The 16,375-nt window shown below is 36.1% G+C and overlaps 1 protein-coding gene across 1 annotated transcript; it reads right to left on the bottom strand.

The window, feature by feature from the left end:
• Positions 1-8,563: 8,563 nt before the first annotated feature.
• On the bottom strand, positions 8,564-9,403 carry LOC145297852 (uncharacterized). The gene has a single exon (XM_080144178.1). The coding sequence runs from the start codon at positions 9,401-9,403 to the stop codon at positions 8,564-8,566; it is 840 nt and encodes a 279-aa protein (XP_080000304.1).
• Between the last annotated feature and the right edge of the window lie 6,972 nt (positions 9,404-16,375).

Genomic DNA, 16,375 nt, shown 5'->3' with positions numbered 1-16,375 from the left:
TATCGATTTTCATCCGGAAAAAAGGGGTGATGAGGAGTAAAAATTGAAAACTTGGTATTTGGAGGTCATCGAATTTTTATCTGTTTGCCAACTGTTTCATGAATGCGCAAGCGTGAATGGTTCACATGACAGATTTATCATGCTAAGGATAAGTTGGTTTGCAAACACTTCATAAAGACGTGTCAAGCTGGTCTAATGGCTATCCTGCTTGATTTACTGTCTTTAGGTTTTGGTTTCGACCTCAGCTCGAGTATTTATGTTTTACTTACAAGAAATGAACTGTTTAGAAAAAAAATATATAATACTCAAATGCACATGTCTCAATTTCTGTAGGAATTAAAATATAATATTATGTGTATTTTATGACCAGGCAACGCCGGGCGGACTGCTAGTATATATATATATATATATATATATATATATATATATATATATATATATATATATATATATATATATATATAAACTATTATATATATGGCAGGTGTTCGTTGGAGATTCAATATATGGTCCCCCTATGCCAAACTTTCACAAAAAGCACTCGTTTAGCTACAACCACTATCATAAATGTCCGCCACTTTCTATCTGTTTCTAAATCTTAACGCAAGTCCCATGAACAAACCTTCTTTCCTATAACTGCTTGGCTGCGGAACTCTGTTCTGCTAGCCTACTTTACGGCTGACTAAAAAATGATCCTCTTCAAGTTCAATGTAAACACATTCTTGTCGAGTCGTCCCCTCAAATAGTCAATTTCTAGCCCATTTTCAAACACTGTGCGCGCATTAACCCTTATCGCTGAGTAGCCCTCAAGCTTTGATAAGTGGGAACTTCACGCTAGTCTTAATATTATGGTCGGGACCATCAGTTGTGTAACATAAAACACAAATAAAGATTGCCTAAAATATTAAATTACTTATTGCAGCTTGCTAGTCAGTGTAACAAAGTGATGTATATCGTACATTCCATTGTAAGTAATTTATCAGAAATAAACGTGTTACTTAGAATAGATGTTGCTGTCCAATCTGTTTAGATCATGTCAGGTAACGGGCGTCAAGTATTTCTTCCATCAAAGCGATCATGAAATGAAATAATAAGAAAAGAAATTTCATTAATTTTCTGAAGAGTAACTTTCATTTTTTTTTTTTCAAGCAAAAATTTCGTTTTTCTTTCTTTTTTTTTTTTTTTCAAGCAAAAATTTGCAAGACTAAAAAAGGAATAACATCTAAACTATTTTTACTGAATCATTTGCAGTCGCAAAGTTCTTCCTCCCCTTGACTTCCTTCAACAGCTGCTGGTACCAAAAGATATATATCTGAATTGCACATAAGCAGAGAGAAAAAAAAAATAAACAAATAAAGAGGAAAAAGGGAAAAGATGGGATTAAATAGCTAGCACCTAATACCTCTCCCACTCACCCTCCGCCCGCCTGCACTGTCGATCTTGTTAAGTACTCATGTAGACAGCCTTACTGCTTACATTTGTAACATTTTATCAGACGACAATCCACCACGCAGTCTGCATAATTCTTCACACTCTGCTGAACATTCTTCAGAGTTTACCTTGTCAAAATGCATTCATAATTATTGACAAAAGATCCTTTGATAATGCCGCATGTTGATGAAGCAGACTTTTTTTGTGCGACTAATAAAAGTAGAAACAAAATCTAAACGCATTATCAGACAATGGGTGATGAGAAAGGGAGGGGACGATAGTTGAACAAGGGTATTATATATATATATATATATATATATATATATATATATATATATATATATATATATGATTACTTCATTTAATCACATAAATTAATATGCGATTATGTAATTTTATGCGTAAATTTTCAGTATTTTTACTTCAACGGTGCTCAATAAATAGATAGAGCTAGGTAGTAAGTTATGAAAATATATATGGCAATTAAGCTACACAGAATAATCTGCGTTTCATTCTCGTGAGAGGTCGTCAGGCTTATGCGAAAAGTTGCGGTTATGGCGCGATTATATATACGCACATGCTATTGAATTTTCTAGTTAGCCAATCAGCTTTCTAGTTGCCACCGCGCCCATCCTAATCAGCCAATAGGCGGGCACTTACAGGACAAAGGCACAGTTGACCTCCGGTCCCCCTTCTCTTTGTGTGTTTATTGGAAGGGTAGATATCCTATTGTTGTAGTAAGCTGACCTACTTTCAGCCTAGGTGTAGTTAGATACGTTATTTTTTGTTTTAGTCTATATTTCGGATATTATGTTAGTTTTATTTATATATATAATAATTATATTATATTTTAAAAACAATATGTATGCCGCTCCCCATGTGAGGGTACCAAGTGGTTAAAGGGAAAATTATTCCTAACTCGCATTTAGATAAAAATGAACTTTCGTAAATAATTGAATTAATTCAAAACGTATCGCAAAAACAAAAACAAAAACAAATAACACACACACACACACACACACACACACACATACACACACACACACACACACACATTAATATCTTTTTAAAAAAAAGTAGTAGATTATATCAAGGAGTAACTAACTTTATTGTTTTTACGCGGAATTCCAGAAGATTCCGGAAGATTCTAAAAGAGTGTAGAAGATTCCTGAAAATTCTAACAATTATTAAAAGACTCTCAAAAAAACAAAAACAAAAAAGAAATGGCTTAAACATATCTTTAGCTTGTGAAAGGGCATATCGCCCGAGACAATCCACTTTCTTCTAACAAATGTTCCCGCCAGTCATCCTTCTATTACGTTCCCATTGAATTCATTTTATTTAATTTTTAGACAAAAACAAATGTTACTATTTGTGACATGACACTTACGTAGGTAGCATTTGTTTTACTTGAAATTTAATAAGTTTTTTAAAAAATTTCTATCGAAATCTACTTTTCGTGCTTCTATATTAAACGAATGAACCAAAATATTGAATTTCAAGTAAAAAAAAAAAAAAAAGGTACTTACGTAATTGTCATGACGTAACATATCCAAAAATGACGAAAAACGTAAGGCAGAAAAATAATTATTAATGAAAAAAGAAATTTGTGAAATAGAACGAAACAGCTATATTTCGCTTACTAAAAAAGAGACCAATTGATAAGGGAGATAATTAAGTTCTGTTGCTTACGTCACGTGACGTACATAGTTCAAAATGTTGGACAAATTTTTATTTCCAGTATAAACTTTATCGGAAACTGTTTTTCATTAATAATTATTCTACCCGATCGTTTTCCATAATTTCTTTTGAATATGTTACTATTTGCGACATGACAGTTACGTAGGTACGATTTGTTTTACTTGAATTTCAATATTTCGATTTTCGTTCGTTCAGGAAGCGCCCTATTTTTTTTTTTTTTTTCTCGTGATAATAAAGTGCGATCAAAGCAACATTGGAAGTATTTGGCTTTCATGGACTTTTGAGAATGTTTCCCCTTCTCCTACGCGGCCAGAGCTTCCTCCGACACGCAACCCTCAACCTTCCCACAATTTCCCCTTCCATCATTAAAGAGGAAATATTCTCAAATACAGACTTACATTGTTGCGTTATCTTTTTTACACACCTACACATCAGCATGCACGCAACACTTGTACACACATGCCTTAAATTTTTCTGGAATGAATACAATTTGTGTAATAAATTATCAATAATTTTTACCATCTTCCTTGCCGCTCGTGATAGCAAAAAATATTCCGTAATTTGTTTTTCCTTTTATTTTTATTTTCAAGGGAATCATCACTTATCAAGGCCCGAAGCCCACTCGAGGATACATATTAATAAATGTAAGATGGTAGTGTAGTATCGTTAATGGTGTAAGTTGGGTAGAATCTGATTATTTAAGGGGACGGTTCAACAAGAACTTGCTTACATTTGACTTGAAGGCTACCATGCTGTAGTCAGCCGGGAAGCAGGCCAGCAGAACAGTGTTCCACAGGCGGGCAGTTCTAGAAAATAGCTTTCTTCGTGGAATCTGCATTTAGATTTAGGCACAGATAGAGAATGGGGGAAATTGTTGATAGTGGTTGTAGATAGATGAGCGTTTTTTGTGAAAATATGTATAAACATATGCATAAATATATATAAACATATACATAAATATATATATATAAACATATACATAAAAAATATATAAACATATACATAAAATATATATAAACATATACATAAATGCACAATCATGTATTCCTAATCTCAGTTTAATTTATAAGCCCCGCTTTGCTAACGCCAATGTGAGAAGTAAAGTAATAATATTTTGAACTCGATCTGTTATCGCCTGCCAGTGTCTGTTCTGTGCAGATCACAATGAATGACTCAAATAGTGCCGGTTCTCGGATTGTAAGGCATATAAGGTACATGGCATTCTCAAATGGCCATCCATAAGTCAATAATAGCAATCCTGGAAAAGTTGAAAAATACAAATTTTCTAATTTCTCGCTATTTTATGTAAACCTTGCAACATGTGTGTGTTTGTTTTTTTTATTGTTTTAGATTGTGTTGTATTTGGATGCACCTGAAGAAGCTTGAAGTTTACATGGTCCGAAACGTTGTAAAAATCACAACTCAGATGAGAATAGTAGCTTAAATAATCTAAATAGTACAAATTAGTTTTTTCTGCTATATTAAGAACAGACTGAGCAAAACGCTTGTGGCAAAACCACTGTTTAAAACACAACACCATGGCTCCATTTGCGTCACAATTAATTGCTGTAATCAACCCAACCAAAGTTTTATCCTGAAGGAGATTCAACTTAGTGAAAGCGAACTAAGTTGGATTCCAAGAAGATTTTAAAAGGAATATTGCCCATCTCCCAGCAGACCCTAAAAACTATAACAGTTTTAACAGGTTAGTGCAGCAATCAACCCAAAAGAATATCTCAAGAGGCTGCTGCGTGTACTACATACCTGAATGCCTAAAGTAGAGAATTATATGAGCAATACCAACGGTTCTATGAATCTGGCACCTTTATTGAAAGTACCATCTAAGCAAGTGAGAGACTCATGAACTTCTTACCAGAAGGCAACCAATGGAAATAGCAAAATCTGTTGGAGAAAATTGATATGATGAAGAATTGTAAAAAGACATGGATTTGAATCAGAAAAATCAGCACTGATCCATGAACTCCAATGCAGCAGCAGTACACCATCAATGTCAATCAAGTTGCACATCAGTTGTTATCATCAATCGGAAGTGCACTATCAAGCAACAAAGACTAAGCATAGACCAATTTCAATACTCTTCAAGCACTGAAATTACTGAACCATTCTTTCTTGAAGAGTCCGAGATGAGCACCGCTGCCCTTATAGCTGGTGAAATCACTGCCCTAGATATTTTCACAGAGGAGACCAAGCAATTTAGATCTTTGATATGAAAATGGATTCTTGAGTTGATGGACAACTGTATGCTAACATTAAACATCCCAAAGATCTGGAGAACCCCCCCCCCCCAAATTATTGCTATTTTCAAACCTGGCAAAGACCTAATATATGCAAAGAGTTTCCATTCGATCTCTTTTATTTACACTTAATAGGTTGTCCTCAATTACTGCCACCCCCAACAAACAATCTCTGAATGCACAACAAATTACCTCCTGAATCTCACCCAACACATCAAACTGGTAACAGAAAACATCTTTCTTGCATCTGTTTGCTGTGTAAATCATTGTAAATCACTTCTTCATCCTGAAATCTTGGAGCTGACCAAAGACTTGGCATTCACAGATCTCATTGGAGCCATCTTAAAAAACAAGAACTTTAAAAAGAGTCATCTTAAAAGACTGACGCTTTTTATTAGGTTGATGCAAAAATAATGTCGTTTCTTGATGTTCAACTATATATATAAAAACAACATTATATTTGCATCAACCTAATAATTAATGTCTGTCTGAAGCTTCTTTGTACATATTTGAAGCATGTGGCCACATGATAGACTTCTATAGAACAAAGTTACAACAAATTATTGTGCTGTCTTCATTACTGTACACCAAATGACCAACCAATGAACACTGAGTGATTCATCTATACTGATGACCATTACGTAACATCCTAAGACAGTATGTTTGAATCAGTAGAAACAAACCTCAATTCAGCCTTATATGAGCTACTTGTCTACTGCAAGAGTAAACACCTGCATGCTGAGGAAAACAGAAGCAAAAAGAATTCATATAGAAACAGAGGATTACTTCTCTTCAAGCGAATTAACCATATAACTATGATATAGTTTATCTTGCTGTCTTTTTCGAGTTTGGCCAGATTCCAGGACAAGAATTCATCTTGTCTAGTGGCATATCCAGCTTAGCATGGTTACTCTAACATCATGAGACAAATGTGCACCATTCCTTGTGTTAGCCATCGCAGAACCATTTCGAGATTATCTTAATTTGGGCTTTAAATATTGTTATTTTGAATATTTAGCCAGGGTTTACTTGTAAAGCAAAGTACCTTCATGATATAGTTTATCTTGTCGTCTTTTTCTAGTGGCATATCACGCTTAGCATGGTTACTCTAGTAAACATCACAGAGACAAATGTGCACCATTCCTTGTTAGCCATCGCAGAACCATTTTGAGATTATCTTAATTTGGACTTAAGAAAATCACAAGAGTAGATGAAAAAAAATAAAACAAAGATAAAAACAAAAAACAAAAAACAATTTAGAATTTTGGGTCAGGGGGATCAGTTTTGCATTAAAATGATCCCCATTTCCTTGCTATTCTATCCTTTTAGACCAATTAGCTCTCCAAATGGCTTACATTACTTGTCGGCTCCATTACTTTACAACATCTATACCAATGACCAATCAATGAACCAGAACACTGAGTGTCATCTATACTGACGACCATTCCATAATATCTCAAGAGAGTATGTTTGAATCAGTTGAACCAAACCTCAATTCAGCCATAGCCAAGCTATTCCTCTGCTACAAGAATAGCCACTTGCATGCAAACTTGCAAAAACTCAAATTTACTCATTCCTTTTCAGGAACTGACAACCCGACCGACTCCTAAACATCACATGAGAATTGGATCAATCCTGTCTATGTTGGTGTAACCTTTGCTCACGGAACATGCAAAAAAAGACAAAAATGAAAGTCAGCTTCTAGAACATCATCTTACTGAAACTGATCTCCAAGTGGAGAGCCACAGCACACATGAGAGAGAGAGAGAGAGAGAGAGAGAGAGAGAGAGAGAGAGAGAGAGAGAGAGAGAGGTACATCCTCCGAATTTGCTCCAGGGATGAATTCACCGAGTAACGGAACAAATACTCTGTCATAATGAAGCCAGCACACTGCCTTAGAGCCACAGCTATAATGAATAATGAAAAGCAATAACTTTTAATTCCCATATTTTTTTTTTGTTTGTTTTTGCTAATCCAAAGACTCATTCTACTACAGAATACAAACTAATTCTTTTTAAAAATAAAAAAAGAAAAAGAAAAGAAAAAGAAACTGCAGATATAAACAAAAAAAAATCAGCAAAGTCCAGGTGGTGGTGGTGGTGGGGGGGGGGGGGGAGACAGAGAAAAAGAAGATAAAAACAGGCATATAAGTCAACTAATTACTTTATGAGGAGATACAGTTTGAGCGAAATAAATAAGATCTACTTTCTATGTCTACTTTTGCTTATCTATTTTTTATTTATAAGCAATGAAGAAACCCTGGCGTTGGCTCGGAGCAATAATTTCAATTATAAAAGTTTTGCGTAATTTCTTATCATACATCTTTTACTTTCATTTAGTAGTTTTTGTTGTTTATTTATTTTAAGGTCTTCTTATGAAGTTTTAAAATTTTTTCCAATATCAAGCGATTATATAAACTATATATATATATATATGCATATATATATAAGCATTAATATGTCACTTTACATTCATGAGCATGTTTCGGTCAGACAGTTACAAGTAACCAAAGACCTCTTCAGGCAGTATTGCTCATACAAAAGTTTATTCCGTAATGAATCATATAGTAACATATTAATGCTTATGTAAGACAAATAAAAAGTATACTTTGCCTAACTTCGGTATTGAGCACTCTTATATTAACTTCATTGGTTGCTTTACCTCTGGAAAATATTAACCTGTAATTATATATATATATATATATATATATATATATATATATATATATATACACACATGTCTGATTAAACACAACTGAGCTCTTTTTTCTAATTTTGTTGGAAAGCACTAGAGCATATGGTTGAACAACAACCACTGGGCGCCCTAATATATAATCTACCAGCCGAAACAAGAAAGACTGCTCGATGAATAGAAAAAATTACCAACAAAATTTCTTTTGCAAGCATCTGTTGTGACCAACAATGCTACAGAGGTCAAAACTATGGCGTCTTGAATCGATGTATTTTGAGCTTTTTGAGGTTTTCTGTGTCATCTCTCTTTCCCAACATAAATTTTGGCTCACCAAGCATCCTTGAATCTGAGACATGGACAACTAACATGCCAAGTACCCTCTTTCAAAACACTATGTAATACATTCGGCTTATATGAAATCTCATAAACTTAAGTTCTGAGGAAAGTGCACTCGAACCTGTCTGGTCTGAGGAGCTCTTCATTTGTCATTCTGTTCTCCTATGACATGCCAATGATTGATCAGGGACATCTTGTAGAACACTGAACACACACGCTTCGTACACATGGACTCTTGTCTTGATGGTCAGATGCTTGTTCTTCCAAACGCACTGTATAAGCCTCCCAAATGTGGTAGAGGCTAGGCCAACACACATGCTAAGTTCGGTGTGAAGAGTAATGTTTTTGGCGATGGTAGCACGAAGGTATTTGAATTTATCCACATTCTCCAGGGTTGTATTATCTATTGTAAAATTAACACTCTCTGATGACTGGAAGAGGATGACGGTTTTCTTAAGACTGATTGTTAGTCCGAAATGTCTACATGAGTTTGAGAAAGAATCTAGAAGTCGAAGATCCTCAGCGGAAAATGTGCAAAGAGCAGCATCATAAGTGTAGAGGAATTCATGGATAATTAGTTCCTGAACTCTCAACTTGGCTTTGTATTGTGAGAGGGTAAAGAAATTCCTATCGTCACGGGTGAGGATCAAAACCTCCATAGATTTATTGACATTCTGATATGCTTTTTGAAAACAAAGGAGAAGTACAACCGAACGGGGCTGGGGCGAGTACGTAGCCCTGTTCGACTCCACAATTGATCGGAAACCGGTCAGACAAGTCTTCCCTATACTGGACTCGCCCATACATGTTCTCGTGAAATGCTTTGATGAGTGACAGCAGGGAGGGGAACAGCCTGATTTCTCAAGGACGAGGAATAGAGCTCCTCTGTTGACCAGATCAAATGCTTTTGTCAGGTCTATGAAAGCCATATATAGTGGTTGTCGCTGTTCTCGTGCCTTCTCTTGGATCTGTCTCACACAGAAGATCATGTCTGTAGTTGACCAACCTGCCCTGAAACCACATTGCGATTCAGGATACACAGTTTCGGCAATTTTCTATAGACGTGAGAGGAGCAGATGGGCCATCACTTTCCCAGTTACATTGAGAAGTGAGATGCCACAATAATTGTTGCAATCTCCTCTTGAACCTTTGTTTTTGAAAAGTGTTGTAAAATGTTGCATCGTTGAAATCTTATGGAACAATTTTGTGGACCCAGCAGTTGAAGATAAGCTGATGGATGTGTTCGGTAAGAACCTCTGAGCTTGCTTTGAGGAGCTCAATGGATATTCTATCACCACCTACAGCTTTATTGTTGCGGAGAGCAAATATTACTTTGGTTACCTCTTGGATGGTTGGGCCTTCGTTTAGTTCATTTAGAGTTGGGAAAGGATTGATTGACTGAATGACCTCGTGAGACATGTTGCTGTCACCGTTATACAAGTCAGTGTAATGCTCAATCCAGCGATCTAATTTCTCAGAATTATCCATAATTGTTGTACCGTCTTTACACTGACGGATACCGAGTGATTGCTTGGAGAACCCTAATGCAGACTTTATTCCAGAGTACATTTCTCGAATGTCTCCTGCATCAAGGGCTGTTTCAATTGCAGAGCAAAGAGAATTCCAATACTCCTTCACACATTTTCTAATAACCCTTTGAGTTTCAGTACAGCATTTTCTGTGACATTCTTTACTTTTCCTAGTTGGTCTGATTTTATGGAAGAGAAGGACATGTTGTTTTTCTTTGAGAACTGGCTGGATGGTCGGAAGTAAGGCAGAAAACCAATCTGGGTTTCTCCTGGCCTGTCCCCTGAAAACATCAACAGCACAGTCTTGGATTGATTTCTTCATTGTAGTCCAGTACTGTTCTGGATCGGTCACCCTGTCTGTGGCTGTTTTCAACTTTACAGACAAGGTCTCACAGAACTCATCGCATTTGGAGGGAATGTTGGTTTTGGAAAGGTCAATCTTAAGCGATTTAACAATTCTCTTATGGTAGGGCTTTGGCTGAAGCACCATTCGAGACATCACAATGCTGAGATCTGTGTCACAGTCTGCACTGTGGCATGTTCGTGTGTTGCGTACTTTGCTCTTATTTATTTAGGTTATGACGAAATCAAGGTGATGCCAGTGAGATGATCTTGGATGACACCAGGACACCTTATGAAAAGGGTTATCTGGGAATAACGTGTTTGTGATGATTAGGTTCTTTCTGCAGAAGAACTCAAAGAGGCGTTGCCTATTTTCATTTATTCCTCCAACTCCAAACTTTATGAGGCATTGTGGCCAGCTTGCGTAATCACCTCCGACACGAGCATTCATATCCCCAAGCAACACTGTGTGTTCTTTCTCAGAGCATGCATGTTTTTAGCTTTTCCTTTAATTGCTCATAGAAGACATCTTTCACTGATGCTTCGGCATCAAGAATTGGCGCATAGGCAGATAAGACAAGAGCATTACCTTGCTTTGTGTTGAGCCTCAGGTGGCTTTGATGATAGATTCAAGGGCTGAAAATATTGGGAATTCAAATCAAGCTTTGGTCATAGATTTAAAAGCTGAAATAAACTTGGAATTGAAGTCAAACTTTGACCATAGATTCAACGGCTGCAATAAAATCGGAATTGAAGTCAAGCTTTGATCATAGATTCAACGGCTGAAATAAAATCGGAATTGAAGTCAAACTTTGACCATAGATTCAATGGCTGCAATAAAATCGGAATTGAAGTCAAGCTTTGACCATAGATTCAATGGCTGCAATAAAATCGGAATTGAAGTCAAGCTTTGACCATAGATTAAATAGCTGAAATAAAATGAGAATTGAAGTCAAGATAAAGCGTTTAAAACATTGTTTTTAATCTAGCAAAAATAATCTTTTTGTAAATAAATAGGTAAATAGGCATCCATTGTCGTGTGTTGAACATTGTGTTACTTGTGCTTGTTCGAATTCGTCTGTTTTTGACATTATGATCGTTTTAAATGGATGAAGGTCAGGAAACTTGTCTCATTACTAACCACCAGAGCATTACCAATATCGACCAAGGCATGTGTACAGTGTGATGATGTATGAAAATGAAACCTGGCAATCGATGGTTAAGACCATGTGTTGCATGGAGAGAAATGATAGAAGAATGATATGATCGATGTGTAATGTGAGTCTTAAAAGCAGGCTTTGATCTGATAACCTCAGAGGAGGATTAAATCTGGACAGTATAGGGAGATGTAAACAAAACAGGAGACTTTGTTGGTTTGGTTACATTGAAGGAATGGAGGAGAGCACTTGAATTAATATATGTAGAACAACTACCCTGCTATCTCAAGATAGCAAGGTCAGTTGACAGGAGAAGGCCAGTGAAAATATGGAAATAAGTGATAAGGATGAATTTGAGAGAAAGAGGGATAAATGAAGACCTGACCAGAGTTTGGAAGTCAGTTTTTAAAAGATGCCAAACATGTCATCATATAAAACAGATATTAAAATGAATAAGAGGATGATGAACACACGTATGCAATTTAGTTGAAAGAGAGGATCACTCTTTCTCTAAATATAAATCTCACCTGTTTGTTTAAATGTATGTATGTATGCATGTATGTATGTATGTCTGCCTAAAACTTTCTACAGAGGCGACGGATTTTCACGAGATCAATATCATATTGAAGCTCGACAACAAATATCGAAAAATTGGCCAAAAACATTAATTCCTTCACCCTCAACTAGGTAGTTTTCTACAAGGAAGGGTCGATTTTTTGCAAGCCATTTTTGCAAGTCATCTTATTGGTTGGATTGACTTTGCCTAATTTTAATGTTTCGAACTTCCGGTCGCGTCGTGGAGTAGCAGTAAGACATCAGATTTTCTTTCACTTTCTTTTCCACCTTCGGGTTCGAGCCTGCCTGCCTACTACCACTTTTTTTTTTCTTTTTGCTCAACACACACTTCCAAAACACCCGGGCAACGCCGGCCATCCAGGCGAGTTAATAAATGTAAGAGAGTGGTTGAGTCAACATAGAGTGAGATGGGATGAGAGAAATACATAGAAAAATAGAGAGATATGTGATTAATTTGTCTGTTATAAAATAATTTCTTTCAAACATAACTCAATCTCAGAACTAGAATGCATGTTTTAGCATGAATTTTGTGTTATTAAAGTATATATTAAAAATTTATTTGGAAAACACATGTAGATTGACTCACATTTAGTATAATAATAGATGTTATTAGTTTATCTGATGGAATTGCTTGTGTCTGGATTAACACTTCTGTCCGTGGTTGAAGTTGAATCTGTACACTCTATAAACGATAAAAATATATGCAGAAAACAGATAATTTCACTTAACCCAATATTTGAATATTAATTGCATGATGACTGTCCAAGTAATAGAATGTTTAATTGGGCAATATGTCATTTGCTTGATTACCTCCAAGTTGGACAATCAAATTGGAGCAGGAGTCAAATTGGTTTTAGCATGACAAATGTGATAGTTGAATAAAAAAAAAAAGAAAAGAAGAGTAACACTATATTGTAATATTATTCTCGGCTCAGTACATTCGGAGTTATTTCCCTTAAACTATCGCCCCTGAAGTATACCGAGCTACAAAAGAATGAACTCTTCAATTTTGAAGTGCACAAAAATAGTCTCATTCTATGCATGTAAAAAAAATTCAAAAACGTGGGCTGACGCTGAGTGAATATGGTTTGTTGTTGTTGTTGTTGTTTTTTATGGAAATCGCTATAGACAAGGTGTGCAGCCACTTGGTATAAACAATCATCAGAAAGAGAGTTCCACAAGCTTGCAGTTTTGGGATATGTAATAGAGCATGGATGTGCATATGGCAGCAGCAGCAGCATCTGTATGACAGCCAACGTATGCAAATGACCGAGCCATGTGCGAGGTGACGTCACACCGAGGAAGAAGGAAAGAAAAAGATTATAAAAAAGAAAAAGTAGATGCATCACACACGTGGCCTGAGAATGACAGGAAAATATGTGTCCTAAACATGGCCGGACAAAGACAGAGTACCACATGTTCGACATGGCAGAGTCTTGTTAAGCATATTGGAGTATCCAAAAACTTTTAAACAAGAGACAAGATGTTCTTCTGGAAGTACCTGTAAATAAATGTCTGTTGTTTCAAAAGAAAAAAGTGAGTCGTATTCTTTCTTGACTTGCGACTGTCTGCATAAAATGTGGGGGTCGCGAATGTTGACATTTAACGACCATGTTACAGAAAAAGCTACTGGAATAGGAAGCTGTATTACAATGAACTATCAAAACTGAATTAATGGAGACCACTAATCAAACGAGCCGGAACAAAAGAAGCAGGGAATAGATAAGACAATTCTGAAGAACACATGTTATAATAGTATTTATAAAAAAGACCGAGACTAGCAACATTACGCCTGTGAGAGAGGGGTTTTAGCTTCATTTAGCCCTACATAGATTTTACACCATTGACACGATTTCATCAAATATTGCTTCTGGTCACAGACAGCTAGCCATTTCAGTATTAGTTATTAGAATAGTTCCTAGATCGTATCAAAATAAATTGTACTTACTTGGCATCACCCATGTATTCTCTATAATTTGTTTGCCCTGGTAATTCATGTTTATTTCGATTGCGTTTATGAACTTTTAACATAAACTTTTTCATTAGTGACTAAGTTTGTTATTTCACCCCCCCTTTTGTTATGATGATCATCTTTTTTATCAAGTACAAACATTACTTATGCCAAATAAATATATACATACAAGTGAATTCAACTGTTTCTTTGGTATTTTCATTTCTTTAGAATTTTATTCTTTCCCTTTTATTCCGACCATGTTGTTATTCATGATAATACAACATATAGCTCGTGTTGAAGAAAGGACCCAAACATGTGTCATTGTCAGGATTATAATAACAATTATTTGAACTTTATACTGGTATATACTGAGGTGACCTTGAATAGGAAAGAGGTAGGAAGTAAGAGTTAATGGGGGTCCAAGTTTAAATGATGAAAATGAGGGTGAAAGATAAGAAGTGGAAGTCGGGAACTATGTGAATAAAGAGCAGGCTGAAAGAAGTCATTTACAGGTGAAAATGAGCACAGAACAGACCCCATCGGATTTAGATCAAAATTGGAATAAAAATTCTATACATAAGGTTTAGTATCATTAAATATTGATGTAAATCTTCATAAGAGACATAAAAGTGGTGCAAAGCTGTTCTGCTCGTGAGGAGGATTGATTTTATTCCTCTAATTCATTTGTAAGAACTGGAATTAGTTTATACATATGTATGTTGATTGGGTGGGTATGGATTAAAGTACATCTGGGAAAGCCATAAATAAAAAGGATGGGCTGAATATGGTAGAAGCTGTCTGCGTGTGGGTAAGAAGAGAAAAGTGTGTGTGTGTGTGTGTGTGTGTGTGTGTGTGTGCGCGCGTGCAACAAGGGCGTAGGCGGGGGGGGGTGAACATAATTAGAAGAGATTTGATGAAGTAATAAACTTATTTACAGGAAAACATCACTTGAATCAGTATAGTATATATCTTTAATTTGATTTATTTATTCATCTATTTATTGACCAGTTTGATTCTGTTTCCAGATGTGTTTTTTTATACAAAATGAACAACAATGTAAAAATTGCCAACATCATCCAAAATTGAAATAACTGCTAAAAAACAAATTGAATTCGAACTTGGCACATCCAGGTCATCAATTTGCAGCATTATCCACTGCATCACCTTTGCCTTCACTAATATGTACATTTCTATGAATCAACATACCAAAGCGGCACTCACCCTGGGAAAGTTAATCCAGTTTCTCTCTGAAGGGGCAGTTTCATGGGAGTATCAAATTCATAAGCGGTTTCCAGTCGCATGCATATCCCCGTTAGGGAAGATGACGATGTTAGGTTTTTTGGCTCTCTCGCAGGGAGCTGTCAACGTCCTCCTACATACAGCGCCTGGTATTCCCAAATGGTAACACATCTGGTTCTGACCAAGCTCAACCTGGCTTAACTGATGATCTAATGAGAACCAGCATTTCAATGTGATTATGCCTGGAATATATTAAAAACCCCTGCCTGTTAAATTTAAAAGAAAGGACACGGATTTCGATTCCATATAAAACATTGCCCCAGAAAACTTAATTTAGCTCCCGATTGTGCATTCTGATACTTAGCATCTTCATGTTGATGTACAAAATCGACCCTAAGCTGAAAGCTATTACATGAGAAACGATCGTTGCAGATAAAGAATTTTAAGAAATCTAATTCAAAATGGCTTCTCCCAGTCACTCAACAATCTCCTGCATATAGCTTGGGTTTTCTAGCCTATCTGTGAAGAATTATACTGGTTATTATCAAATACAACCAAATCCTGATAGCTCAACAACTTTATGCAGAGGTACTGGAATTCCTTCATTTCATACATCAAGGTTTGAATAGTATGCTGCCAAATGTAAGATGATTGTTCTGGCTGTGTTTGGAGGCTTGCATCAAGCAAACCATATCTCAGTGCTGCACGTTCAACACAATTGCACCATTTCAGCCCAAAGAACCCTTGATGTCACCGGCAGACTCAGAATTTTCATTCCAACAAATGGTGGTGGATTTCATAGATATACAGAGCAGGAACTATAATGGTGTACACTGATCGATATACTGGATGGGTGGAAATAGTCCAAATGATGTCAGGGAAAACCAAAATCATATGTGACACCTTAAGAACTTATATCTTCGGACAGAGAACCACTTGTAGAAATATTTTTCGGGGAGGGGGGGTATATTTCTTCTTTTTCCCCCTCTTCTTCCTTTCTCTTGAGTTTGCTTACCTGCTGCTGATGTTATTACTAATTTCTGCCTTTTGATTGACTGAACTGCGCATTCCCGTGTTTTGTGATAAAATTCAAGCTGAGGTTGGCAGTTGGAGCTTGACACTGGAAATGTGTTGACGTGCAATCTTTTCTCAATTTAAACAGGA

The sequence above is a fragment of the Euprymna scolopes genome, chromosome 18, assembly GCF_053919585.1.
Source record: "Euprymna scolopes isolate OS-2025 chromosome 18, ASM5391958v1, whole genome shotgun sequence".
Classification (NCBI taxonomy): domain Eukaryota; kingdom Metazoa; phylum Mollusca; class Cephalopoda; order Sepiida; family Sepiolidae; genus Euprymna; species Euprymna scolopes.
This window is presented reverse-complemented; position numbering and strand designations above follow the sequence as displayed.